Source organism: Xyrauchen texanus, chromosome 7 (assembly GCF_025860055.1).
Source record: "Xyrauchen texanus isolate HMW12.3.18 chromosome 7, RBS_HiC_50CHRs, whole genome shotgun sequence".
NCBI lineage: Eukaryota > Metazoa > Chordata > Actinopteri > Cypriniformes > Catostomidae > Xyrauchen > Xyrauchen texanus.
In genome coordinates, this window is record NC_068282.1 from 14,936,015 (window position 1) to 14,963,057 (window position 27,043).

Here is a 27,043-nt window from a genome sequence, read left to right on the forward strand (position 1 = left end):
GAATGCAAAAGCAGAGCAACTGTTTTGTGAATTTGTATTTCCATTGGATTATTTCAGCTTAGGAATTGCAGATGCAAATAAAATATTTGTAATGTTTTTGTGTTTGCATATATGTATGCATGTTTGTGTGTCATTTTTAGGGTGACCAAGGAGAGCCAGGCATTGGAGTTCAAGTAAGTTTTAGGGCTAAGTAGTAATGAGCATTTTCCTGGAGTCAGTTTCATACACAACGTGTTTGGGAGTTGTATAACTAACCCGTTAACCTGAGTCAACTAACTCTAGTCTTTTTCTCATCATGCTTCAAGGGCCCTGTTGGACCTCAGGGCAACAGAGGGTTACCTGGACCGTCTGGCACTCCAGGAGCTATAGTAAGATAAAAACACAATATTGGAATCATTCCAACAGCTCAGAAGATTTTGACCTCTATCTCTCCACAGAGGTCACTAGACAATCTCTGTGGCTTCTGCTCAGAGCCTCTTTAAATGCTCAGGTTATCCCTCTGTGTGTCTTCCTTCCTTGGCTTTTATAGTCTTTGGTTTGCCTTTGCATTTTAAAATTTCATCACTGTATTTTTCCTTACATTTTCCACAGCACTTACATTTTTTTGTACTGGCCTTTCTGTAAACATTCTAGCTAGTGTGCATTTTGCATAGAAATCGTGTAATCATTCAAATTTGTATTTGTCTGAGTAGGCAAGTTTATTGTATTTTGTTTGCAGGGACCGCAAGGACAATCAGGACTTCCCGGACAAGTGGTGAGTAAATAATCATACTAGACAATCATTGCACATGCACATTGCACACTGTGAATAATCTAAAGTATGCTGGTTTTAGACACAGGAGTGAGCTATGAACCATTAACGTTGTGCCTTGTGCAAGGATTGTCCATGTAATAAGTGTACATTTAGTTGCTTTGAATAAAACCACCTGCTAAATTACTACTTTGTTGTGTCATTGGATCAGGAAACTGATACATTTGGAAAATATAGGATGTTTTTATTTTTTACATAGTTTGTTTTTAATAATTTCATTTGACAGTGTTACTACTGAACATTCCAGAAATCAGGTTTGCCCACCAATAACCAATAATAAAAACTTTATAAATAAAGTGAATAAAAAAAACACAAAACAATTTTATTTCTTTAAACTATTACCCCCAGTCATAAATATATGGTTACAGCCTTGCAAAATTAGCAATAGTTATTTAACATAACTGACCATTAGCCTATCCCTAAAGCACTACATTATTTCAAACCTGTCACAGTAACTTTGCAATTCATACACTTAATTACTATTTCACACATAATTAGCTGAGCATATTTTGGCAGAATCACCCAGTTTGGGGTGTAATATATCAAACATTACAATTGGTAAAAGCAACTTCTCATACAAAACATGTTTTGTGTCAACCATGTTATATTTGAAAATGTTTTGGGATTGAATGTTACAGGGTTAACAGCCTTAGCTAGCAAATGTTATTTGTTTGTATTTTTTTTTTTTTTTTCAGTGTTTAGAATGTGTTTAAATTGTATCATTAGGTTTTCTACACTTCTAGTAGAAATGTTCATACACATTATCAATTGTTAGATTTTTTGGAGATAAGAACTGTTTTTGTTCTGTTATTTATCTGTAAGTGTGAATTGGAATATTGTATTTTTGCATCTTTTAGCACTTTTTTGATTGTGATGAGTGATAATGTTATTTGTTAACTGCTAACTGTTATTTGCTCACTGAATGTGACTGTAATGCACTGCACTTGTATTTGAGTAACAAGGTCATCTTTAATATGATCAAATAAACAGGGAGAGGGGGGCAAGCCTGGGGTCACAGGGAGAGATGGAGCTCCAGGAAAAGATGGCCTGCCAGGATTACCTGGGAAACAGGTAAGCGATCAGATGTCCTGTCATTCTGTCAGTCTGGGTTTCTGTCTGACAGGTCTGTGACATCATCGTCCTATGTCTGTTTGGTGTTTCGTTGTCTGTCTTGGTGTGAGTGCAAGGTTTCGGCTGATTTACCTGCCGTGTGCGCTTTGTGGTCTTGTTTCATGTCCGGAGCATGGTGTCTGGATCCTGACCCTTCTGTCTGGTTTGGTTTGGTGTCAGGATCCAGACACTCAGGTTGGCATGAGTGCATTGCGCTTGTCATCTTGGTGGCATGCACTAACGTCTGTCTTTCACGACAGCGGACTTGTGTTGCGCTTGCTTTTTGCTGTGCGCCCAGGTCACGAACTGTCTTCACGTTGTGCTGAGGTTTCAGGTTTGTATGTGGCCGAACTGCTGATTCGTGACAAAATAGGGGTGTTTATTTCGTGATCTCCCCCTTTTCTGCATGTTTTTTTTCACACTTTTTGTAGCCACTCAATGTGTTTTCTTTATTTTCTCTCTGTCTTTTTCTTGCAGGGTATTGCTGGACCCATCGGCTCCCCAGGACTTAAAGGAGAGCAAGGAGACAGCGGGCCACCAGGAAAAGTGTGTATATCTGGGGTATTTTTACAAGTCAAATGTAGTTTGGTTGACATCATATTTTTAATTCCCAACCTGTTAAATTTTATTTCTCTCTTATCTTTATTTCCACGGTGTGCTGCAGTCTGTCATCGGACTCCCTGGAATTAAGGGTGAGATGGTGAGTTGTTGCCATGGTTACTTCATAGGGAACACTGTGTGAAGATCAACCTGTCTCACCTGCATGACAGATAATCGTATTTGATGTAAATATAATTTATACAGTCAGAGGTTTACATACACCTTAGTCAAATACATTTAACTCAGTTTTTCACAATTCTTGTTATTTAATTGTAGAAAACATTCCCTGTCTTATGTCAGTTAGGATCACTTTATTTTAAGAATGTGAAATGTCAGAATTATAGTAGAGGGAATTATTTATTTCAGCTTTTATTCCTTTCATCACATTCCTACTGGGTCAGAAGTTTACATGTTCATTAACTGTTAGTATTTGATAACATTGCCTTTAAATTGTATAACTTGGTTCAAACCTTTTGGGTAACCTTCCACAAGCTTCTCACAATAATTTGCTGGAATTTTGGCCCATTCCTCCAGACAAAACTGGTGTAACTGAGACAGGTTTGTTGGCCTCCTTGCTCGCACATGCTTTTTCAGTTCTGCTCACACATTTTCTATCGGATTGAGGTCAGGGCTTTGTGATAGCCACTCCAGTACCTTGATGTTGTTGTCTTTAAGCCATTTTGCCACAAATTTGGAGAGTTGCTTGTGATAATTGTCCATTTGGAAGGCCTATTTGTGACCAAGCTTTAACTTCCTGGCTGATGTCTTGAGATGTTGCTTCAATATATCCACATAATTTTCCTACCTCGTGAAGCCATCTATTTTGTGAAGTGCACCAATCCCTCCTACAGCAAAGTACCCCCACAACATGATGCTACCACCCTCATGCTTCACGGTTGGGATGGTGTTCTTCGGCTTGCAAGCCTCACCTTTTTTCCTCCAAACATAACAATGGTCATTACAGCCAAATAGTTAAATGTTTGTTTCAGTAGGCCAGAGGACGTTTCTCCAAAAAGTAAGATCTTTGTCCAAATGTGCACTTGCAAACTGTAGTCTGTTTTTTTTATTGTGGTTTTGGAGCAGTGACTTCTTCTTCGCTGAACAGCCTTTCAGGTTATGACAATATAGGGCTCATTTTACTGTGGATATAGATACTTGTCTACCTGTTTCCTCTAGCATCTTCACAAGGTCCATTGCTGTTGTTCTGAGATTGATTTGCTCTTTTTGCATCAAACTACGTTCATCTCTAGGAGACAGAATGCGTCTCCTTCCTAAGCGGTATGATGGCTGTGTTGTCCAGTAGTTTTTATACTCGCGTACTATTGTTTGTACAAATGAACGTGGCACCTTCAGGCATTTGGAAATTGCTCCCATGGATGAACCAGATTTGTGTTGGTCCACAATTGTTTTCTGAGGTCTAGGATGATTTCTTTTGATTTTCCCATGATGTCAAGCAGAGACACTGAGTTTGATGGTAGGCCTTATAATACATCCACAGGTACACCTCCAATTCAGTACACCTATCTGAAGAAAATTGTCTAAAGGCTTGACATAATTTTCCGTAATTTTCCAAGCTGCTTAAAGGCACAGTTAACTTGGTGTATGTAAACATCTGACCCACTGGAATTGTGATATAGTCAATTAAAAGTGAAACAATCTGTCTGTAAACAATTGTTGGAAAAATTACTCATGTCATGCACAAAGTAGATGTCCTAAATGACTTGCCAAACTATAGTTTTCTAATATTAAATCTGTGGAGTAGTTACATTTTTTTAGTTTTAATGACTTCAACCAAAGTGTATGTAAACTTCTGACATAAACTGTAGATGTAAGCTCTTCTATATATCTTCTCTCAGTGTTGTTAAAGTCAAATTCCAACTCAAGATTATTGAATTAATCACCAGACAAGTGAATTCTTTCAATCCAAACAGAGAAGCTTTATTTTATTTGACTCTAATCTAATACTTCATCACTACTATGGATAAATGCTGTGCTTGGTCCTCAGGTATGCTTGTGTTTGGATTCAACGCTTTAAATTTTTCATTACCGTGTACTTTCTTTAACCTTTTTATTGTTGTTTGTTTGTTTCTTTATAGCAAATCCAACATGAGAAGGTTCAATGTGTTGCAGAATTGTTAATGTCTAGAGTAGATTAAAGACTTAATCACTAATCGGACAGGTTTATTTTTTCCAAAAGATGTTGAGTTATAGAATGCTATTGGGATCAGTCATAAAGGAGGGTCTTTGATGGAGTACTTGCTCTGGATTTGTGCAAAAAATATTTTAATTCTTTTAATTTTTATGTATTTATTTAATTTTATTTCAATGATGTAATTTTCTTTTATGTCATATGGGATGCCAGCAGTCAGTACTTGAACATCCAACTGTTATTTTACCGTTATTTTACTGAGGTTGTTTGAGAAAAAACTCAAGACAAGTTCAATTCGGATAGGATTGAAATCACAAAATGTTTGCAAAACACAAATTTACCTGTCGACCTCAGGGAAAACTAGTCCCATCTGAATAGTGCTTTACCCATAGATCCCTTTTTTAAACCTTTAGAAAATTAGATGCATTGGATAAAGTGGATGTTGTTATGTGCAAATTTGTTTTTTCCTCTCTTTTGCCACTTGACTGACACAAATTCTCTGTATTTTCATGAATTGTGCCTTATCTAAAATATTGTGTGTGAGTTTAAGTTATTGACACTGGTGTGCTTCCTGAATGCACCATTTACATTTTTGCCACATAATTATGATGGGACAGGGACAGGGAAGTAAACTGCTGTAGACAATTTTACACTAAATGCCACTGTCAAAATCCATCACCTGTCTCTCTCTGCTGCCTGTAGCAGTTCAACTAACAGCCGAACACTCCAGGTGTAAAGGACATAGAAACAGTCAAGAGTAACTAATCTGCCAGGAGATGCCATCCATTGTTTCTCTTATGATGGAATCTTAATATGTAAAAAATATGTTCAACATGTTCTCAGTAAGGTACAGAATGTTCTGAAAATACATCAACAGAATAAACTAAACAAACAGAATTCAAACATAGAGGCAATCAATGCATCCATCCATTCGATGCAGTTAGAGTTCTTCTGTGGGAAGTTGATGGCCTCTTCTGCACTGTGCGATGGTATAAGTTGTATTTAATGAGCCATGCATTTTATAGTTCTGGAATGAATGTACAGCATTATTAACTCTTTAATTGATTGGTGGTTTAAGGGGCCTCCTGGTCTGACATTGCCTGGTACTGTTGGAGAAAGAGGGCTTCCTGGATTACCAGTGAGTTTCACTTGTTTTGGTTCTTTATCTGTACACCTATCTATTCTTTCTGCTATTTTGTAGTGATAGGCCGACATATATAATCCTGGCTTTTAGCCAAATTGTTTCAGTACATTTTGAGTAAATAATTCATAAAACAAGTGGTCATGTATTTTATCTCATCTGCTGTCATTAAATTGTGTCATAGGTGCTCTCTAGATATGTATATCGGCCATTGTGAAACCCTGCTACTGTTTTTATCTACATACCAATGGACCCTTTTTACAGACTAATGATGCATTTTCACCTTAATTCATTAGGGTAAATCTAACAATATATTTTTTTTAAATAATCGCTATAATTTTTTATATTACCTTGGCATTAATAATAAAAAAAGCTAGTCAACACTGCAATGGGGCTTCAAATACAATTGCTGAGGTAGTGACAGAACATTTTTAATATTCCTCTCTTCTGACTGCCATAATCCATCCCTCCTATTTTTTTCCTCTTTTAGAAATTCCTGGAAATGTAATAGTGGCTTTTTGCTTTTTTTTTTTTTTGCTTTTGAAGCAAATGGGAATGCAAAAATTATATTTGCCATTATTTCCCATTCACCGCTAGATAAACTTGAAGAGTCCATACATTTGCCTCTGATGTTTCTGCAGTATGTGCCTTTAGATCATTTTATTCCTCATTATTTTTCCTACAATTCACAATCATGTTTCACATGAATGTTAAATTAGCTCAGACATTAACTGTCTGCCCAGCACTCAACTCAACTGACCCCAACTCTAGAAGTAAATGTCAATTCACGTGTCATGCACAGGTGTTTTGTTATTGTGGTCATTACTGTCACGAATGTAAGGCAATGAAGGCAGACGAAGGTTGAGGATCCAAATGCAGCTTACTTTATCACTAACAAAATACAAAGGAAAAACCCTCAGTGGGGAAATAAACAAGAACAGAGAACTCGGGCAGGGAACACAGACCAGGCTAACTACATTTCACAAACATTCAACGACAGACAAGGACTGAACCAAAAACCAGGATATAAATACAAAAACATGGGACAAAGGGGCCAATGAACAAACAGAACACAAACTAGATGACAAGGTGATTAACAGAAACCAAAGGCAAATTAACAAGGGCAGGTGAAAACAATGACAGAGAACACGAACGCTAACAAGGAGACTATGGAGTTAAACAAGGGACAAAAGTGAAAACTAAAGGAGTAAAACAAGGGACAAAATGGTAAACAAAGGGGCAAAGGTAAAACAAGACATGGTCATACATAACATAGCCCCCCTCAAAGGATTGGATCCCAGACTATCAACAGTAACATAAAAAAAAACACAACAACAAAAAAAAAAAAAGTCCATTGACTGGGGGGGGGGAGCTTGTGGTGGGCAGACAGACCAAGGGGGCAACGAAGGGCAGACAGGCAGTCCGGGGGGCAACGAGGGCAGGCAGGGAGTCCAGGGGGGCACACAGGGAAGGCAGGAAGTCCTGGGGGGCACAGAGGGCAGGCAGGAAGTCCTGGGGGGCACAGAGGGCAAGGACAGGTTCAGGTGGTCTGGGAGCTGGCCACCGGACAAGGATAGGATTAGGAGGCCTGGGAGCTGGCCACAGGGCAAGGATAGGTTCAGGAGGCCTGGGAAGAGGCCACAGGACAGGGACCGGGTCAGGAGGCCTGGGAAGAGGCCACAGGACTGGAACAGGGTCAGGAGGCCTGGGAGGAGGCCACAGGATGGGAACAGGGCCAGGAGGCCGGGGAGGAGGCCACATGACAGGGACTGGGTCAGGGGGCCCGGGAGGAGGCCACAGGACAGGGGCCGGGTCAGGAGGCCTGGGAGGAGGCCACAGGTCAGGAACAGGGTCAGGGGCCCTGGGAGGAGGCCCTAGAGGCGGTGACCTGGAAGGCTCTGGCGGCGGGGCCGATGGAGGTGGCGCCATAGGAGGTTCTAGAGGCGGAGGCCTGGAAGGCTCTGAGGACGGAGCTGAGGAAGGCTCAGGAGGCGGAGCCGAGGAAGGCTCAGGAGGCGGAGCCGAGGAAGGGGGCGCCGTAGGAGGCTTTGGGGGCGGAGCCGAGGAAGGGGGCGCCGTAGGAGGCTTTGGGGCCGGAGACCTGGAAGGCTCTGGAGTCTCTGGGGCTGGAGCCGTAGGAGGCTCAGGAGGCTCTGGGGGCGGAGCCGTGGGAGGCTCTGGGGCGGAGCCGTGGGAGGCTCAGGAGGCGGAGCCCTGGGAATCTCGGGAGGCTGAGCTGGGAGGCTGGAGACTTGGAGATGGAGCCCTGGGAGGAGGCCTAGGAGGCTCTGGAAGGAGGAGCCCTGGGTGGCTAGGAGGCTGAGAGGGAGCTCTGGAAAGCTCGAGAGGCGGAGGCGGAGCTCTGGAGGCGGAGCCTGGAGGCTTGGGAGGAGGAGCTCTGGGTAGCTCGAGAGGCTTGAGAGGCGAGCCTGGAAGCCTCTAGAGGCTGAGGCGAGCTCTAGGAAGCTCGGGACGGAGCTCTGGAAGCTCGAGGCGGAGCTCTGGAAGCTCGGGGCGAGCTCTGGACAGCTCGAGGCGGAGCTCTGGAAGCTGAGGCGGAGCTCTGGAAGCTCGGGGCTGAGCTCTGGGAAGCTGGGACTGGGGTGCAGGCTCTAGGATGGGCACGACCATTGGCGCTGGCTCTTGGGCGGTCCTGGCTACTGGCGCTGGCTCACTGACCTCTGAGGCGACAGGCATTGGTTCACTGACATCTGGGACGACAGGCACTGGTTCACTGACATCTGGGACGACAGGCACTGGTTCACTGACATCGGAGGCTACAGGCACTGGTTCACTGACATCGGAGGCTACAGGCTCGCTCACAGTGACATGCGTGGGCTCTGGCTCGCTCACAGTGATATGCGTGGGCACTGGTTCGCTCACAGTGATATGCGTGGGCCGGGAGGCGGAAGCCTGTCTTCTCCTCCTCCTCCGGGCAGACGAAGAGGACCGTGCTGGCTCACTGACCAAGGCGGGCGTGAAGGGACGAACCACGGGCGAAACGCAGACCTGCAGAGTCTCCTCAATGAAGTCGTGAGGAGAACCTCACCGTTCCCGGAGCACACAACTCAGGTTGGCCCGAAAAAACGCCACCAGGTCGGAGTCAGGGAAGTCAGTGGCACCCGCAATTGCGAGGAAATCGCTGGTGTAGTCCTCCACCGGACGGTTTCCCTGCATGAGGCTAAGCAGTTTGCAGCTTGCTCGTAACACCGCTGGATCCATGTTTATGGGTCTGTCGTTCTGTCACGAATGTAAGGCAATGAAGGCAGACGAAGGTTGAGGATCCAAATGCAGCTTACTTTATTACTAACAAAATACAAAGAAAAAACCCTCAATGGGGAAATAAACAAGAACAGAGAACTCGGGCAGGGAACACAGACCAGGCTAACTACATTCACAAACATTCAACGACAGACAAGGACTGAACCAAAAACCAGGATATAAGTACAAAAACATGGGACAAAGGGGCCAATAAACAAACAGAACACAAACTAGATGACAAGGTGATTAACAGAAACCAAAGGCAAATTAACAAGGGCAGGTGAAAACAATGACAGAGAACACGAACGCTAACAAGGAGACTATGGAGTTAAACAAGGGACAAAAGTGAAAACTAAGGAGTAAAACAAGGGACAAAATGGTAAACAAAGGGGCAAAGAAAAAACAAGACAAGGTCATACATAACAATTACTTAAACTATGCCTTTTTGTGTTTCAGGGCCCCAAAGGAGACAAGGGGCCAGCAGGTATCAAAGGAGACAGAGTGAGTATTAAAGATATGAGAGAGCGCACAAACATAAGGAGAAACATACTGTGTAGGAGTAAAATCATAATGAGTTATTTACCCACAGGGGTCTACAGGTGAGCCTGGAGAGCAAGGGGAGAATGTGAGTACCTGCATTCACTTCACAGACAGAATCACCAAGACCATTACACCATCTATTTCATCTCAAGTTTAAAACATCCATCTGTAAAAAACTCTCACAAACTTCATCAGGGAGAGAGAGGACCATCAGGGCCCAAAGGCATTAAAGGAGAGGCTGGTGTAGGGATGGCTGGACCTGCAGGACAATCTGGACCCATCGGTTTAAAGGTCATTGACAAGTGCTCATATATGACAACAATTTTTTTTAAATGCTGCATACATGCATGCAAAGAATTAACACACCATTGTTGTTCTAAAGTTGTTACAAAAATGTATGTACAATATAAATTTGCTTTGCTATTACTGCTCACACAGTTACTCAAAAGGGATTTGAACAAACTACTAAGTAATAAACTTTAGCACCTATGTTGTCCCACACAACATATGTGCTACAGACATGATACCTCAAATCCTGTGGCTTGATCAGGTGAGGTGTGCTCTTACTGTTTTAAGCTGACTTAAAAATTGTGCCTGGCGGTTGATAAAACGGGCAGAAAAATACTATATACTTACATTAAAGGAGGTACCTAAGCCACATCTAGGTACCAGTATCACAGAGACTTGGAGTATGCACTTTCGAGTTGTGCCAGTAAGCATCTGCAGAGCAACAAGCTAAAAAGCTACCCTGAAAACCCGAGCAATAACATGGCAATGCCATGCATATATATTATAGTATGTTTTTTTGGTCTGTTGTAGGGTGACCCTGGCTTACCAGGTCCTCCGGGTCCTCCAGGGCCACGTGGTTTGGATGGGACCCCAGGACTGGCAGGACAGAGAGGAGAAGTAGGCCAGCAAGGACCCCCTGGACCACCAGGAGAACGGGTTAATAGAGTCACTTCACATACATCACACAAAAAAATCTGTTAAATATTGTCCTAGTTTAAAATATTTACATTAGCAAATTGTTGTGTCCATTTGATGCATTTACTGATTGCAAATTTGCTGGTACCTCTTATGGTCTGTTCAAGGGTCTCCAAGGTTATACTGGCAAAGCAGGCAACCCTGGAACACCAGGATCTGTTGGACTACCAGGACCCCCTGTAAGTCACGGACATGTCAAAACAATTGTTCACCCACAAATTAAAATTCTGTTGTTATTTTCTCTCCCTCACATCATACCATGCTTTATAAATATCTTGTGTTCCACAGAGGAAAGAAACTAGCAAAAAAATGAAAATGGGCAATGGTCTGCACTTTTATAGCACCTTTTTCACCTTAATGGTATTCAAAGCGCTTTACACTGTGACTTATTCACCCATTCACACACACAGTCATACACCAATGGTGGCAGAGCTGCCATGCAAGGTCTAATCTTTTGACACCAACGATTACTTTTTTTAGCATATGTTTTATGGGCTACTTTTATGGTAATTTTTTGTCCTTTTTGGTGCAAAAGAGTACCTGGTCCCCATCTACTGCATTGTTTGGAAAAGAGCAATAAAAACATTATGCAAAATATATTTTTATATAATTTTGCATTGCACAGAAAAAGCAACTCATACACTCACTTAGCACTTTATTAAGAACATTATAGTCCAAAGAAAGTGCCCAATGTGTTCTTCTGCTGTTGTAGCCCATCTGCCTTAAGGTTTGACATGTTGTTTATTCTGAGATGCTATTCTGCTCACAACAATTGTACAGAGTGATTATCTGAGTTACCGTAGCCTTTCTGTCAGCTCAAAACAAGCTCTCCATTCTCCGTCATTAACAAGGTGTTTCCGTCCACAGAATTGCTGTTCACTGAAATTAAATTTGGGGGAAAAAAAATCCACATTCTGATGGTTGATGTGAACATTATCTGAAGCTCCTGACCTGTATTTGCCTGATTATATTCATTGTACTGCAGCCACACATTTGGCTGGTTATGTAATCACATTAATAAGTAGGTGTACAGGTGTTCCTAAAAAAGTGCTCAGTGAGGGTATGTATGATTGGTATATTTTATTCAATTTGGTGGTAAGTAAATTATGACAGATGTGTGAACTATTCTTTTAAAAGTTTTTGTATGAGGGTGTGTCTTAAAGCAAGTAAAAATGTGTGTCCATCCCTTGCTGTCCTCAAAGGTGTCTTTATCTCTATATTAGGGTTCTGCAGGCCTTTCAGGACTAAAGGGTGATAAGGTATGTAAATGTTGCTTGTTTGTATACTGTGTGATTAAAGGACAACATGTTTTTCCCCCTTTTTTTACTCTATGTTTGTGTTTCTGGTCCACATTTAGGGTGAAATTGGTGTCGGAGTGCCAGGTCTAAGAGGAGAGAGAGGACACCCAGGTCCTCTGGTAATGTCCACCATTCTAAATCTTATTTTGTGCATTTGCATGTAATGTATGTATATCAGGTGATGAATTAGATACACAAATCCTTTACTTGAGTTAAAGTACAGATACCCTGATGAAATGAGACTGAATGCTAAAAATACTCCCTTACTGTCCTCAATTGGTATCAGAGTGTGTGATGGTGTCTGTATCTATCTAATATTTGTAGGGAGAAGATGGTCGGGCTGGACTGGATGGAGAAAGAGGCTCTACTGTAAATATACTCCTAATTTCAGTTCTCAACATTCAGCATTCATGTCATTTACCCAGTTTTGCTGCACATGTTGATGTCAGTCAGGCAGAACCAGACAGTCTCTTTTGATTGGTGTCATTGATCTGAGCCCTCATCCAGATCGACTGATGTGGATGGGCTGGTGGTGGGAGAGAGCCAGCTGTATGAACACTGTTTGTATTCGTCACACTTTATATTCAGGGTTATAATGTGTTCGTCTCCCACTCACTGCAATTTCAAAACCATTATGAGTCAAGGCTTCTTGCAGTGCTGCACATCTTCTATCATACACACACACATGCATACAAACACGCAGACAAACCAGATTACTCCTCTTCTCATCTGTCTGTCCCACTGACAGGGTCCTCCAGGCGGCAAAGGGAACAGAGGAGATAAGGTGTGTGTCACTTGTCATCTACTCTTCCACATGTCTCAGGCTGTCAATGCATTGACATACATATTTTTTGTGTCATATACAGTAAAGATAAAATATTAAATATACTAATTCTTTACAGGGCGATCAAGGTCCTTCAGGAATTAAAGGAGAAAAGGTGATACAATTATTTGTTTTTAACGTATTGTATGTATTGTATTAATCAAACATATAGTGATCGTCTTGTTTAATTACATAGCTCTCTAGAATAGTTGATTCTGATTTGTCCACTACGCCATTCTGCAAATGTTTTTGGATAATGACTACTAAACCTTTTAAATAACCGGTGTTCCAGGGAAACAATTTCTTACATAGCTGTGCTAGTTTCATGTCTCTCCTATCACTCCGCAGTCTCTTTCTTATAAGATAATATAATTTAAACTCAAATCAATATTTTATGTTCAAAGGGGTTGTGACATACTCATTTTATTTTTATTTTTATATATAACTTTATTATCTTCCTCTGCTTATGTTACTAAAGTTTAGTTTGCATCAAAACAGTCATAATTTAGTCATATATGATCATTTTCCAAACTGTCTCTAACCCTCTGTCTGAAATGCTTAGTTTTGGCCTAAGCATCTCGTTTAAACTTCCACATATACGGCCACTGTTATGATTGGATAACATCATGCAGCCCCTGGAATGCAGCCATATTTGAAACTCAATTGGAAGAGAATGCTCCACAACATTATAAAACTACATTTCAATATTTAACCTTAACGCACATCCAACACATTGCATCTGAATATATTAAACTGTTCATTAAGGCACAACAACACCATAAACAGTCATGACATTTGAAACATTCATGAATGAAACTGGTTACCTACAGTTTTGCAATCTGGTCAAATAGTGTTTTTAACTGATCCTTCAATAGCAGTTCCTTTACAAAGTTTGAATCACACTGACATGAGCTAAAAAGAAAAAAAAATGCACATACATAGCCCAAGAACATGTCAAGGGTGCATTTGTGCTCAAAACAGCAAGAGGCAGCACAAATGAATGAAACAGAATAGGGTCTCCTCTTCAGAGTTGTAACTTTACACCACGTCTTTTAAAAGCAGTGCATAATAAATTATTATCAGATACATGATAAAAGCCAAAGACATCTGTCTTGTGCATGTTTATATACAAAAACAAAATAGTCCAGATGGGTCCAGTTTGGTCTTCAGCAATAGGTAGTAAGCCACAATAGGCCTGTTTGTCCTGCTCTGTTTATGAACTGAGCACCAGTGAGCTGGGCCAAGGATGCAGTGACGTAAAGTAGGCATTGATGTTGTTGCTGTAGAGGTGGTCATGAATTACTGAGCCCCCGATTGACATAGGGAAGTGGAGAACGACATGTTTCAATACATTTGTTTCAATAAATGCTTTTATTGTATTGAGGATTACGTTTTGAGTTCTGAAATACAGAATGTTTTTTATGGTAGAACGACCTCTTATATGATAAAATATCATGGAAAATGTTATTCCTAATGACATGACCTCTTAAATTATACACGGCTATTTAGTAAATAGCGATGCAATTAGCAGAATAATGTACAGTCTGCTGGTCAGTATTTAAAAAAAAACGACAAGGGATGATCAGGACACTGGCGCATGGCAGAGGAGTCTTGTATCACCCTAAAGGGGTTTATTTAGCATATTACGTATTTATGTGACATTTATTATTATCTTATATTAAAATACATAATGCATTTATATGTTGCTTTGTTTGATTTTAAATATTCAAGGGAGATACACTGCTGGCGGGGGGGCCTCCAGGGGAGAAAGGAATTAAAGGAGAAACAGTGAGTCACATTTTACATGAAACTGTGTCAGTTATTTAACAGCTTTTTGCAATATTGGGTCATGTTAAACTCTAATAATATAGGTCCAATTGCTGAGGGGCTCTATTATCTTTTCTTATGAGAATGCCAATGTGAACCAGTAATAAAGCATTCATGTGTGACCTGCCCCTGGGTCTATAGATTGTTAATATGTCAGGAAGCTTCAGGATTAAGGCTTTGGTGGATCTGTTGGATCGATGTAAACTAATCAGTTGTATTGATTGCTGTTTTCCTCAGGGAGATCGAGGACCTAAAGGTGCACGGGGTGAGAAGGGTGTAAAAGGACAGGAAGGTCCAGCAGGTGAACAGGTGTGTGTATTTATCATTGTTTTGTGTTTGTGCTTATTTCTTTCATTAAAGCAGAAAATGGTTAGTGCACAGATGATGCTTATTCAAAGCTCATGATACTTAAAGTATAAGTTCACACAAAAATGAAAATTCTGTGATTGTTTCTTACCCTAAGGTTGTTCCAAACCCAGATCATTTATTTTCATTTCTTCCATGAAACCCAGGAGATATTAGGCAGAATGTAAGCCTCAGTCACTATTTAATTTCATTGTTTGGAAAAAAGATGCAATGAAAGTGAATGCTGACAGAATAACATGCTTCCTTCTGTGTTCCACCTAAGAAAGAAAGTCATACAGGTTTGGAACAACAAGAGGGTGATAAGATAATGACTGAATAATTTTTGGGTGAACTATCCTTTTAATGTTTAATTTAAGTATCAACTTTGTCCCCAGTGTTTCTTCTAAAATACCTTAGGAGAAATAAAAATAGATGCAAATTATGACTGTTCCCCTTTTGATGTCAGAGAATAAGATGATTTCAAATCTCATGTAAAATGTTTTCTTGGATTGTCTAATTTTCTAATAAGCTGATTTTAGTTAGATATCAGTGTTCATGTAAATATGTTAATTGTTGAGATGTCTTCTGAAACTCAAGAGGAGACATGTTAGATCACTAAAGGCTTTTTCTTAGAGGAAAAATCTTAATCTCAATCTTAGATTTAAAATGACACCTTCATTTGTTCTCTATTCTATGATCTCATTTGTGATCTCATCTTTCCAATGGGCTCCTATTCGTAGGGCCTGAGGGGGGAGCCAGGAGAGAGAGGTTCCACTGGCTTCCAAGGAGCCCGTGGTCCTGGTGGTCAGAAGGTGAAAAATATACTCTCTCAACTCACATATAAAAATACAGTATATAAACTTTATAGAGAGAACTATCATACATGTATATACATGACCGCATGTATAAGTTTGAGTGTGTGCCTGTTTTAATATGTACATAGATGTGTGCAACAATGTGTATGTGTGATATTGATGGGATTCTTACTTACTAATTTGCAGGGAGAAGCAGGGCAGCCAGGAGTCCCAGGAGAAGTGGTGTGTTTTCTTATTCAGATGCCGATAACATCTGTGCATGTGCTAACAGATGCATGCATTTCCCAGACTCAGACGTTCCCCCATTACTAGCTCTTTTTTTGTCTGTGCTCTACAGGGAACAGCTGGTAAAGATGGCCTGCCTGGCATAAGAGGAGAAAAGGGAGAGATTGGGCACATCGGTCTGCGAGGCCTCAAGGTGTGTGTGTACATCTTATAGGGGTAGTTAACCCTAAAACAAAAATTCTATCATCATTTACTCACCCTGATGTTGTTCCAAACCCATATGACCTTTGCTTCTCTGTGGAACACTAAACGAGATGTTAAGCAGAATGTTTACATCTGTCGCATTTCATTTTCATTGTAGGGAAAAAAGATTAAATGAGATTGAATGGTGACTATGTAAACCTAATGGCTGTGTTTCTGCTTAAAGGGTCATGAAACACTAAACAAGAGTTGTTCCCAGGTATTTATGTGTTACACATGATATAATACAATGTAAGCATCCATTAATTTTAAGAGGAAAGTGGTTAATATAGGGATTTTCTACGCTATTCCCATCTTCCGGGTTTAAAATCATAATCGAGTCAACATCACACGATGTGATGTTTCCATGTATTATAGTGCATCGTTGCATCATCTGTGTCTCATAATTATGTCATGTGTTGAGGAGGACTGTCTCTGACCCAGGGCTTATTTGAGATGCGGTTTACATTTATTGTCCCAGACACAAACGCTATTCATCAATCCATCCTTCCATCTATCCTTAATGTGAGTGTGTTAACCCATCTAAAGCACTTATTTTTCTGAATCAACTTCTTGGAATAAGTCTCAAAAGTTATTAAAGTGAAATTACATTCATTCACATATTTTCAAAACAGTGTACATGGCTTGGCATTTATTTGTGCCATTAAATAAAAATTAAATTACAGGTATAAAATGACCAGTGTCATACTGTGTAATGTATTGTGAGCTTACAAAACAGTGCATAATTTATTGTTACAAGCAATTGTGAGAATCTTTGATGTTGTTAACTGCAATAGTGAAATAAATCTCGATCAGACCCTTGGATCAGACAGTTGTTGTGTTCCCTTCCCTTCTCCCCTCACTCCCCTCACTGGCTGGCTTTTTTTGAAAATGGTGAGAACTCAACTCAAGTCATTCTAGCAAATCAGTCCACTGTCGGCCATATTTGGAACGCTCTCAGAAGGCAATTTCCAGTCATGCTAGTGCAGCTCCTATCTACTTGAATAGGGGGACACCTAAATCTCAAAAGTAGTCGGTCAAGATTATGATCAAAGAACATGTTTCAAATCAGCAATAAAATCTGATAATATTGAAATCATAAATTGCGCATCTTGACCTTATATTATGCTAAAATGCAATTTTCCCAGCTTGTATAGCTGATGTTCTTGAGCATTAGCGAGTTGATTGACTGACGATGTCTGTATCTAAAAGGTGATTGGCTCTTTTACGTGTAAGGCGGGACTTCCTTTCTACATCCTTTGACCATTGGGCACTAGAGCTTCTTGGTCAGGCATTCCAATTTCTCCCATTCATTTAAATTAAAGTGGCCCATCTCTTCTAAATAGTCTCTGACTCAACTGGGCAGAAATAGGGGGTCTCATGACCCTTTAACATCTCCTTTTATGTTCCACGGTGGAAAGAAAGTCCCCAGAAACATTTCGTACAACATGAGGGTGAGTAAATTAAGTTTTCATTTTTGGGTACACTGTCCCTCTAATGGTTGTCCCTTTGATTAAAAAGTCACAATGATACTTGCAAGCTTTAATTGTAACCATGAATAGCCCTTCGGACCAGATGATTACACTGCTTATAATTCTGCCACAGTCTGGAACCCAATGCCATTGTGTCTGACATTCATCTGCACATGTACCTCAGAGCCACCATAATAAAGTTTTTGTCTGTGCGTGCAAGCATGTGTAGAGGAATTGATTTGTTGAGTGCAGTGAGGCATAAGAAAGTCTCCTGCGTATTAATAATTTCTCTCAGGGATACATGGGCCGCTGCAGAAACAGAACTAGCCGCCCTTCAGCCAGAGGCAACACACACTCACATAGTAGAAAATAACTTTTATCTTGTTTCAGCAACCCTGATAGACCTCTATCTGTTGTCACTAATGAGACAAAAATAGAAAATTGAAAGATTGTGTGTATGTACATGACTGACTGTGAATAGTGCTCTGTTTGTATAGTTCTCTCACAGGAAGCTTTATGTGGTGCATTGCTCACTCTCTCATTGAGTGATTGACAGTTTGACTGAGTTTTAATGGTTTACAGGGAGAACGAGGTGCCAAGGGGGCATGTGGACCAAGCGGACAGAAAGGAGACAAGGTAAGTAATAGAGCGAGAGAAAAAAGTCAGAGGGAAGTTTGACATGGTTTTGTGCTGTATATACATTTTTTGCTGGGACTAATGAATTGTGTCGGTTTGTAGGGTGATGCTGGGATTAATGGTAGACCGGGATTGCCAGGGAGAAAAGGAGAGCAGGTATGTGCAGTTCATACACATTTATTTATAAGTGAGTTATGTCTGTGATCTCTGCCATTATTTTGCCATAACAGGAGTCTTATTTTAGGGTGAAGCAGGGCCTACAGGACCCATTGGCAGCCCAGGGAAGGAGGGACTCATTGGAGCCAAAGTAAGAGAATGTTGCACAGGAAACAAATTCCAGTCTGAAATCACTAAATAATACAGATACCAATAACAGTGAAAGTTTCTCAGTACCACTGCAAAATCTAATACAGAGTGACTATTTGCACTTTGTTTAAATAGCACCTTCCACAAAGCACGGGACTTTTTTGCATTCCAATAGTCTGGTGGATACAGAAATTGAATAACACTAGTGTCGCTGCCGTGGCATGTGGTGCAACAATTGTTTTGATGTGCGTTTTTCATGCGGACAACCGAGTTCAATTCTGCCTTTTGTCCCACTTTTTCCAATCCTGTTTCCTATGTCCACTCTTAATATTTCCTTTAATACTGCTCATAAAAATGAATATAAAGGTTGATATCCTCGCAGTGATTTGGTCAGGGTGAAGGTCAGGGAGATGAGAGAAAGGTTATTTCCGGGTAAATTTAACCATGGATTTACTATAGTAATAATGATATCTCACGGGACATCAGCGTTGAGGGGCTCTGCCATTATTCCTTTGTCAAATCCAGTGTCGCATAAAAGCTAGCCGAGCCCAAACGATTGTGTAATTTGTCAATACGAGGCATTGGATGAGCAGCAAATTTAGACACCACGTTGACCTTTCTATAATCCACACAGAACCGGACTTTTACTTTTACTTTTTTCTTGTGTTCGAGTAAGTAGCAGGGATGACAACGTACCACTACCCCTGGGGTTGTCTCGATGTGGTGTTTTATAAGATTAGTGCAGTCGGGAGAGAAGAGAACATCAGAGAAATAATTTTGCAACCTGGCAACCTCCGTACATTTGGATGGTGAGAGGTGGTCTCCTCAAGGGACTGGGATGAACTGATTGGTTTTTAGACTCACATCCGGGCTGAGCTACTCCCTCTCCGGAACTACCATGGACATGGATACGGGGGCCGCCTCTCTCTACAGTTTTAGCAGGTTGAGGTGGTAAATTTACTATTTCGAATGCACTACCTCATAATCGACTTTCCCAACTAACTGTGTGACCTCAAAGGGCCCTTGCCACTTTGCAAGTAATTTAGAGCTCGATGTGGGCCGTAATACAAGTACTTTATCTCCCGGCGCAAATTCCCGTAGCCAACCTCTCCTGTTATACAGGTTGGACTGGCGTTCTTGCGCCTGTTGCAAATTCTCCTGTGATAGTCACCCCAGTGTGTGGAGTTTTGCTCTCAGGTCAAGAATGTATTGAATTTCATTTTTGCTCTCTGAAGGTCCTTCGTACCAATTTTCCTTCATGATGTCTAAGTCGGGGAAAACCCAAAAGGCTTGAGGGACCTCTCGTGCTGCAAATAACAGAGGGGCGAGCCACTTATCTCAATTCCGAGCATCTTCATACACAAACTAACAAATCATATTTTTTAAAGTCTTATTACATTTTTTTGACCAAGCCGTCTGTTTGAGGATGGTACACTCTCGTCCATATAGATTTAATACCAATAATTCATACAGACATGAAAGCAGTGCCCTGGTCAGTGAGGATTTCTTTCTGAATCCCCACTTGGGTGATTATTCTGAAGAGTCCCTCCGCAAAACTACGTGCGGAGATGCTGCTTCTGGGTATCGCATTGCATAGTCCACCGGAACCAACACAAAAAAACGATGCCCGTGTGCTGACCATTATAATGGCCTGACGAGCTCCATGCCAACTCTGTCAAAGGGAACCTCGATCTATAGAAGATGGCACAATGGCGCTTTTGGAGTGTCCGGTGGATTCACAAGCTGACATTCGCGGCATGTTGCACACCACTGGCTAACATCCACGTAAATGCCGGGCCAATTGAAATGGCCATGAGACAGCTTGTTGTATTACCAAGTCCCAAGTGACCTGCCATCAAACTATGATGAGCCACCTGGAACAACATTTCCTGACAGCTCCTTGGTACTATCAACTGGGATGTATCTTCTTTTGTCTGAGCATCCTGCATCACTCGATACAACCGATCGTTTATAATTGAGAAAAATGGATATGTGAGTGCAATGCACGGCTGAAGGGGTTGACCATCAATTACTTTCACTTGGTCAAACGTGTGCTTAAGAGTCTTGTCTTGTGTCTGCTCCAGAGGGAAATCCCCAGTGGCAATTCCCCTAAAGGCTGGGGAAGCCGAGGCCTCAATGTTATGCTTTTGACACCGAAATAGAATCGTGACAGTTGCTGCAGGATAATAGTAAATATCCCCATGCACACACACCACCTTCACCTGATTATTTGTATCCTAAGCATTGATGAATGGTGGTTTGGTTACAACCTGAATCCACAAAGGCTTGGTATGTACCCCCCTCCAATACTCACGATCGGGGGCGGCCTTTGTAGTGTCGGGGGCTTCCCACAACTCCAACTGAATGGTCCAAACCTCACGCCCACACCAGTGATGGAAGCTTCCCCCACCTGAGAGGAAGAATGAGTAGAGCCGTGGGGGAGAGAGACAGGAGTGTTAGTACACCCCCAAGGGGCACCGGTCTCGGGGTATTGTTCCACCATCTCCGGGGGAACAATAGGGTCTGAAACAATATCAGATAGGTCTGAAAGAAGGATGGGAGAGGGAGGGTCCACAGAGAGAGAGAGAGAGGGGCTCCCCTTGTATACCACTAAATGGTCCTCTGCCAACTGCACTGCTTCATCCAGTGATGCCAGTCGGTGGCACTGGACCCACTCCACAGACCCTTTCGGTAGTTTGGAGACTAATTGTACCAGTACCATGAGATTGATGACACCCCTGACGTCGCTGGGCTCCTTGGCCAGCACCCACTGCTGGCAGGCGTCGCATAGCTGTTGAGCGAAATGCAAATGGGTGGCTGACCTCAATCAGCGGCATTGTTCGGAGCCACTGGTGATGCTCTTTAGGACTGCGGCTGACCCACAGCAGGATGGCTTTCTTCAGCTCAGGGTACCTCAGGAGGTTGTTGACCAGGAGTTGTTGAGCTGCGAGTTGGGCCTCCACAGTCAGCAGCGGTAGGAAGTGGACTGGCCATTGCACCTGCTGCTATTCCAGAGCTTGGGCTGTGCGCTCGAAGAGCTCCAGAAAGGCCTTCGGCTCATCTTGTGCCCCCATCTTTGCCAGCGTCACATGGGGGTTTGCTGCCTCCGGGATCACAGGGTACTAAGCTCCGCAATGCCCATCGGTCCTCTTCTTGTCCTCGAAGGAGCGCCTCGAATCGCTGTTGCTGCTCCACCTGCAGATCCATGAGGGCCTGGTGGATGCTGGCGAGGGATCGGAACACTTCCTCCAGTGTCGAAGATGACTACATTGCAGCATACCTTCCTCCTTATCCCAGGTTTCGGCACCAGTGTAACAGATGTTCCTATTTGGATCAAAAGGAGGAAGCGGGACATGGTGAGATCCAACTCAAAAGGGCTTTATTCATTGTGGCTGTGGGGGTGTGGTCAAGCATCCGTCTGGAGAGAGAGAAAGCGGTAAGGGCACTTGCACCTGAGCTAGACTAACACCTGTCTCTGATTCCAGTGAGCATGGGCAGAGCGGCATATAAGCAGCCACGCCACCAGCAGAGAGGAGAGAGAGTTTGGCACAAGGAAGGCCACGGTGCTCCGGAATCTGTTGCATTTAATCTATTGTGGTTGTGAAGCTGATTTGTTTAAGTAATTACGTGCCTGGGAACCTGATGTGTTTAAGTGACTACGTGCCTGTAAACCTAATCAGTTTGTGAAGTTAAGCACTGAAGTGGCCAATTAAAAGTCTTACCTGAGCCTGGAAAACCTGCTTCCCTGTGTTCTCCTTCCCTTCTGCTGTGAAGTCGTGTTACATTCTACTTTTCAGTGGTCACACTCAAATGATTGCTTTTCAGCACAATACAAATTGCACTCAGGAACACTCTGCTCCTTGCGGCTAACTCTCTCTCTCTCTCTCTTTTGGTGGACTGGGCCATCTATTATCTTTCCTGACTCTCAGTGTGAACATGGGAATGGTAATTAGTCACATTTCATCTCAGGTGGATGTCCTTACCGCTTTCTCTCTCCCCAGATGGGCGCTTGACCATGCCCTCACCCCCACACTATTGATTTTCTATGACTTGAATCAATACAAAAATAAATTAACGTTCAGTTGTTAGCTTTAAATTACTGTACAAATGTGGTTGAAGTTGCAGATGGTAAATGTTAATTTGGAATGAGTGCTGAAACAGTATTATCAATAACATGCTCCTCTCCAGATTTATAAAAAAAAAAAAAAAATTAAGAAAGAAAAACACTCTCTTGGTAACTCGTGTCACTATTACAAATGACCCAGCAACAACTTAAAAAAAAAAAAAAAAAAAAATGTATTTAGGAAATCCTGCTTAAATGTGCTCAAACACACATTACTCCCATAGCCTCTCATTGTAAAAAGGCAAACGCTTGTCAGAGTAATAGCAGCAGGGCAACAGTTGCTAAGATAGGATTGGTCAGAAGCACTTTTAAGGTGGGCCTTAGTGAAGGGACAATTAAACATGGTGTTACAAGAGCAATATTGTGTTAATATACAACCCATGTTTAATGTTGTTGTTATGATTTTACTACAAAATACCATGGTGATACTATGGTTACTGTAGAAAAAACATGGTTATTTTTTACAAGGGAAGTTTTTATTGTTAGGTTTAGAGGTTGGTGAAGGGTGTCTGTGGGACTCAAAATAAACACAATAAACATGCTGCAGTGATACTCTTATACTGTATGTTAGTATATATTTAGGGGTGGAAATACTATCTGCCACTGTTTGCACCGGGATGCAAAGAGCATCTAACAATATTTGCACTTAGTGCATATAAGATGCTTTTTGTTGTTATTTACACTCAGTGTTAATAACATCTATTTCTATTTGCACTTAGTGCAAAATGCCTCTGCCAAACTAATATGCTGTTGAATAAACTCCTTTATACTAAAGACTAAATATGAATGTACTTGTTAGCAAATGTAATAAAAATAATGAGTAAATAAGAGTGATCAGACATCCTGATAAAACCATGAGAGTCCTAATATTATGAGCGTGTCCTGCATCCGAATGGAGTTAGTCGGGACACCTTTTGTCCCAATAATCAATCTTAGCTTAAATGTTTTACGAGACTGTCATCGTTGTGCCTGCTTTTTCTGTCATTTGAAACTAGCAATGAGTAAATGGAGAATTGTTAATTCCAGCAGTTTCAGAAAAAGTGTGTTAAATTTCTTGTGCTAGAATGTCCCACTCACCGCCCCCCATAAGAAAAGTCTCCTCACCTGCTAGAAGCCAAAAACCGGGGAGGGATGGGTTATTATATCTTTGTACACTACATGTCAGGGTAATAAAAGAGCAAAATACAATACGCCCCCTTCCTAATATATAGCCTCTCTTAATGCAGTAACTAAAATCACGGATGTCAAACACAACAGTAGCAAAATGGCGCCCTCAACTGACAACTGTTTTCAACATGGCTTAAAAATGGCATTAATGGAGCTATAAGCGATTTTAGCTGTTTTAGAATTTCCACAAGCTGAACCATTGGATTAGCCACACCCCCATTTCCCAAAACCCTGCACTCTAAAGATACCAAATGAGCTTTATTGAAACCGACATAAGCAGAAACGGCTGTCAAAAACAACAGTAGCAAAATAGCACACTCAACTGACAACTGTTATGAACAACATCACATAAAAATGGCATTATGACTGAATAATTACTGTAGCTGCAACTACAATACTATGAAAATGTGCAAAAGGATTAAAATGCAGAAAGTGTCATTTTCCGCAGCTCGCAAAAAAATATTATCTTTCAGGCAGTAGTAAACATTTTTGCATACTTTTCCAGGAAAAAAATCACTTACAGCACCTTTAAGCCTCAATATTTCGCTGCTTCTACAACACTATGAGAGCGTGCAAAATTACTTACTGGCAGAAAGTGTCCGAGGCCACGGCCCGCAGACACATTTTTGTTTGTTGTTTACAGAGTCTATTGCTGTCACGGAGACAGGTGAGATATCTCAAAACACTTATTTCTAGGGGTGTAAATATTTACTCAGATGACAATTCCATTTGATTACGATTATTTACCTTACGATTACAATGCATAATGAAATCTGAAATCTGGCCATGATTCGATTCAATTCAATTTTATTATATTCGAACGATTCTTGCTATTTTCCAAAATATGATGGAATCACAAATGTAATAGTGTTCACAACATACAACATAGTGAGAATACTCAGACATCAGGTTTTACATTCACAACACTTTTATTTTCAAGTGCTCTGGGTTTTAACCAAAGTAGAACCAGATAACAACGTTTGAATTGAGGATCCACTGTTGAACTCTAAAACAAAAATGTAATGCAGAGTAAAATTACTCGACTTCAGATATGAATACTTTATAATATGAGCACATAAAGCTTATATTTTGGCAAGTTCTTTGTACTTACCATACAGTGCCAAACAAAAGCAAAGTGCAAAGGTGACAATACACCAGTAAACAAGAAAAAATATACCCACAGGATGAAAAACACGATGTTGAAGTAGGCGTAACGTCCTTAGATGTTTGCTGACTGCACGCCTCATGCCTTCGCTTAATATGGTTAGCCATGTTGGTTGTGTTCCCCTTGTACTTAATTTCTGTTCGGCATATTTAGCATATTGCAACTATTTTGTCCAGAGTGCTGCCCTTCTTTCTAAATCTAAAATGTTTCCAAACATCCGATTTCGCATGAGGAGCATCATATAATTGTTCCTAACTAAAAGTATAGCTTGATTCCATGACCTGCATTTTCATCTCTTCACCCTCGCTTGCACTGTATTTCACCTGTCTGTTTAGCGCTCTCGTGACTGCTCTAGACGTTGATTGGGGGATTGGAATTTGTGGACTTAATATATGTTAATTTTATTTTGGCAAAAGAAATGAATGTGTTATGCATATAGTATTATTTATTATGTGTAATAATTTATATAAAATATAAATAATTTTTTTAATAATGAATCGATGCATTTAAATATTTGCGTCAGATTGAAGCATCACGATGCATTGTTACACCTTATTTAATTAATATCTTTCAGGGTGGATGACAATTCTTTGCAGACATTTCCATGAAAAAATTTGCTTGCAGCACCTTTAAGTAAACATTGTTTTTTAAGGTGCTCTCAGTAATTTCTTTTGAAGTTTTACTTCAAAAGAAAAGAGCTGTAATTTTAAAACATACAGTATGTAATAAATCATGACCTCTCACTTGAGATGAAGACTCCAGTCATTTCAGCAACCTTATAAAATAAGTTTTAATCTACATGGAGAGTGTCCCCACATGGTGGCTGCCATGTAAGAATTACATGACCAGCCAAATACTACTTGCTTTTTCTCAGTAATTGGACAGCAATCTACAACAATCTACAGTTTTGTCCATTAAAAAGACTAACGATGTAATTTGTCTGTCATTGGTGTTTAACCACACTAGTATGTGATAAAGGTAGAAAATAATAACAATACAATATATAGAATAGCCTACAAGACTCTTCTTGAAGATTACCACAGTTTGTTTCCGTAATAGGCCATTTTTCGTCACGGCTGGCCTGCATGTGGTAATAGCACTCAGGTGCCTAATTGAGTCGGTACTTCATCAGTGTAACTGGACAATTTTACAGAGACATAGGACTACTTACTCTGCAGTTCTTGCAGTTTCAGACAATAAAGTAGGAAAAGTGCATAGATACTTTGAACAGACTGTTTAATGATGATCTGTTGATGCCCAGGGTGACAGAGGCTTTGATGGAGTTATAGGGCCAAAGGGAGAACAGGGAGAGAAAGGTGAACGGGTGAGTATACAGTACCAACTCGTTTAACCTCCCCTGCTGTTCTGAGATTTAACACTGCTGATCTCAGCAAAGCAGAGGCTTTTCAAATGTTCCACCTAAAAAGATATTTCTCTTTCTTCCTTTAGGGCCCACATGGTATCCCTGGCCCTCCTGGTCTGAGAGGTGTGGATGGCCCCCCTGGTTTAACTGGCCCTCAAGGACCTGCTGGAGGTAAAGGTCCAGAGGGACTGCAGGGACAAAAGGTATCAAAGTTATTGTGTGCTGACGTTTATGTGCAAAATTATATTTTTATTTGTATAAAACTGCTATTCATCTGCACCAGGAGTTTTAGAATCATGGTTAAGTTATCACATGTGAGGTGTTGAATATTTGAATGTAGGGAGAACGAGGTCCTTCAGGGCCTGCCATGGTAGGCCCACGTGGCATCCCAGGGATCCCAGGAGAGAGAGGAGAACAGGTGACTATACACATCCTCTACCTCTGCATTTTCTCTCTATATACTGTCATCTCTAAAAATGTCTCTTTGTCTTTGTATCAGGGCGAGATAGGCCTTGATGGACCTAAAGGAGACAGAGGAGAACCAGGCATGATGGTCAGAACAAACAGACATTTATGATTTATTGTAATGTATCATGCATATTTTATGTTGCTACTTGAGCCTCACATCAAGATAAGTAACTA

General features: G+C 41.1%; 1 protein-coding gene across 6 annotated transcripts in view; it reads left to right on the forward strand.

Moving 5' to 3' along the window:
* The window catches only part of LOC127646429 (collagen alpha-1(VII) chain-like), a 103,789-nt gene that overhangs the window by 69,913 nt on the left and 6,833 nt on the right, over positions 1 to 27,043 (forward strand). For all 6 annotated transcript variants that reach the window (XM_052130075.1, XM_052130076.1, XM_052130077.1 and 3 more), the window contains 29 exons: positions 141 to 173; positions 306 to 368; positions 719 to 754; positions 1,802 to 1,882; positions 2,399 to 2,467; positions 2,586 to 2,621; positions 5,749 to 5,808; positions 9,529 to 9,573; positions 9,662 to 9,697; positions 9,808 to 9,903; positions 10,432 to 10,557; positions 10,704 to 10,775; positions 11,820 to 11,855; positions 11,954 to 12,013; positions 12,219 to 12,263; positions 12,643 to 12,678; positions 12,797 to 12,832; positions 14,449 to 14,505; positions 14,782 to 14,853; positions 15,630 to 15,701; positions 15,891 to 15,926; positions 16,042 to 16,122; positions 18,224 to 18,277; positions 18,380 to 18,433; positions 18,522 to 18,584; positions 26,300 to 26,362; positions 26,488 to 26,604; positions 26,742 to 26,819; positions 26,901 to 26,954. In XM_052130075.1, coding sequence (XP_051986035.1) covers positions 141 to 173; positions 306 to 368; positions 719 to 754; positions 1,802 to 1,882; positions 2,399 to 2,467; positions 2,586 to 2,621; positions 5,749 to 5,808; positions 9,529 to 9,573; positions 9,662 to 9,697; positions 9,808 to 9,903; positions 10,432 to 10,557; positions 10,704 to 10,775; positions 11,820 to 11,855; positions 11,954 to 12,013; positions 12,219 to 12,263; positions 12,643 to 12,678; positions 12,797 to 12,832; positions 14,449 to 14,505; positions 14,782 to 14,853; positions 15,630 to 15,701; positions 15,891 to 15,926; positions 16,042 to 16,122; positions 18,224 to 18,277; positions 18,380 to 18,433; positions 18,522 to 18,584; positions 26,300 to 26,362; positions 26,488 to 26,604; positions 26,742 to 26,819; positions 26,901 to 26,954 — 1,767 coding nt within the window. The remainder of the gene's footprint in view (positions 1 to 140; positions 174 to 305; positions 369 to 718; positions 755 to 1,801; positions 1,883 to 2,398; positions 2,468 to 2,585; positions 2,622 to 5,748; positions 5,809 to 9,528; positions 9,574 to 9,661; positions 9,698 to 9,807; positions 9,904 to 10,431; positions 10,558 to 10,703; positions 10,776 to 11,819; positions 11,856 to 11,953; positions 12,014 to 12,218; positions 12,264 to 12,642; positions 12,679 to 12,796; positions 12,833 to 14,448; positions 14,506 to 14,781; positions 14,854 to 15,629; positions 15,702 to 15,890; positions 15,927 to 16,041; positions 16,123 to 18,223; positions 18,278 to 18,379; positions 18,434 to 18,521; positions 18,585 to 26,299; positions 26,363 to 26,487; positions 26,605 to 26,741; positions 26,820 to 26,900; positions 26,955 to 27,043) is intronic.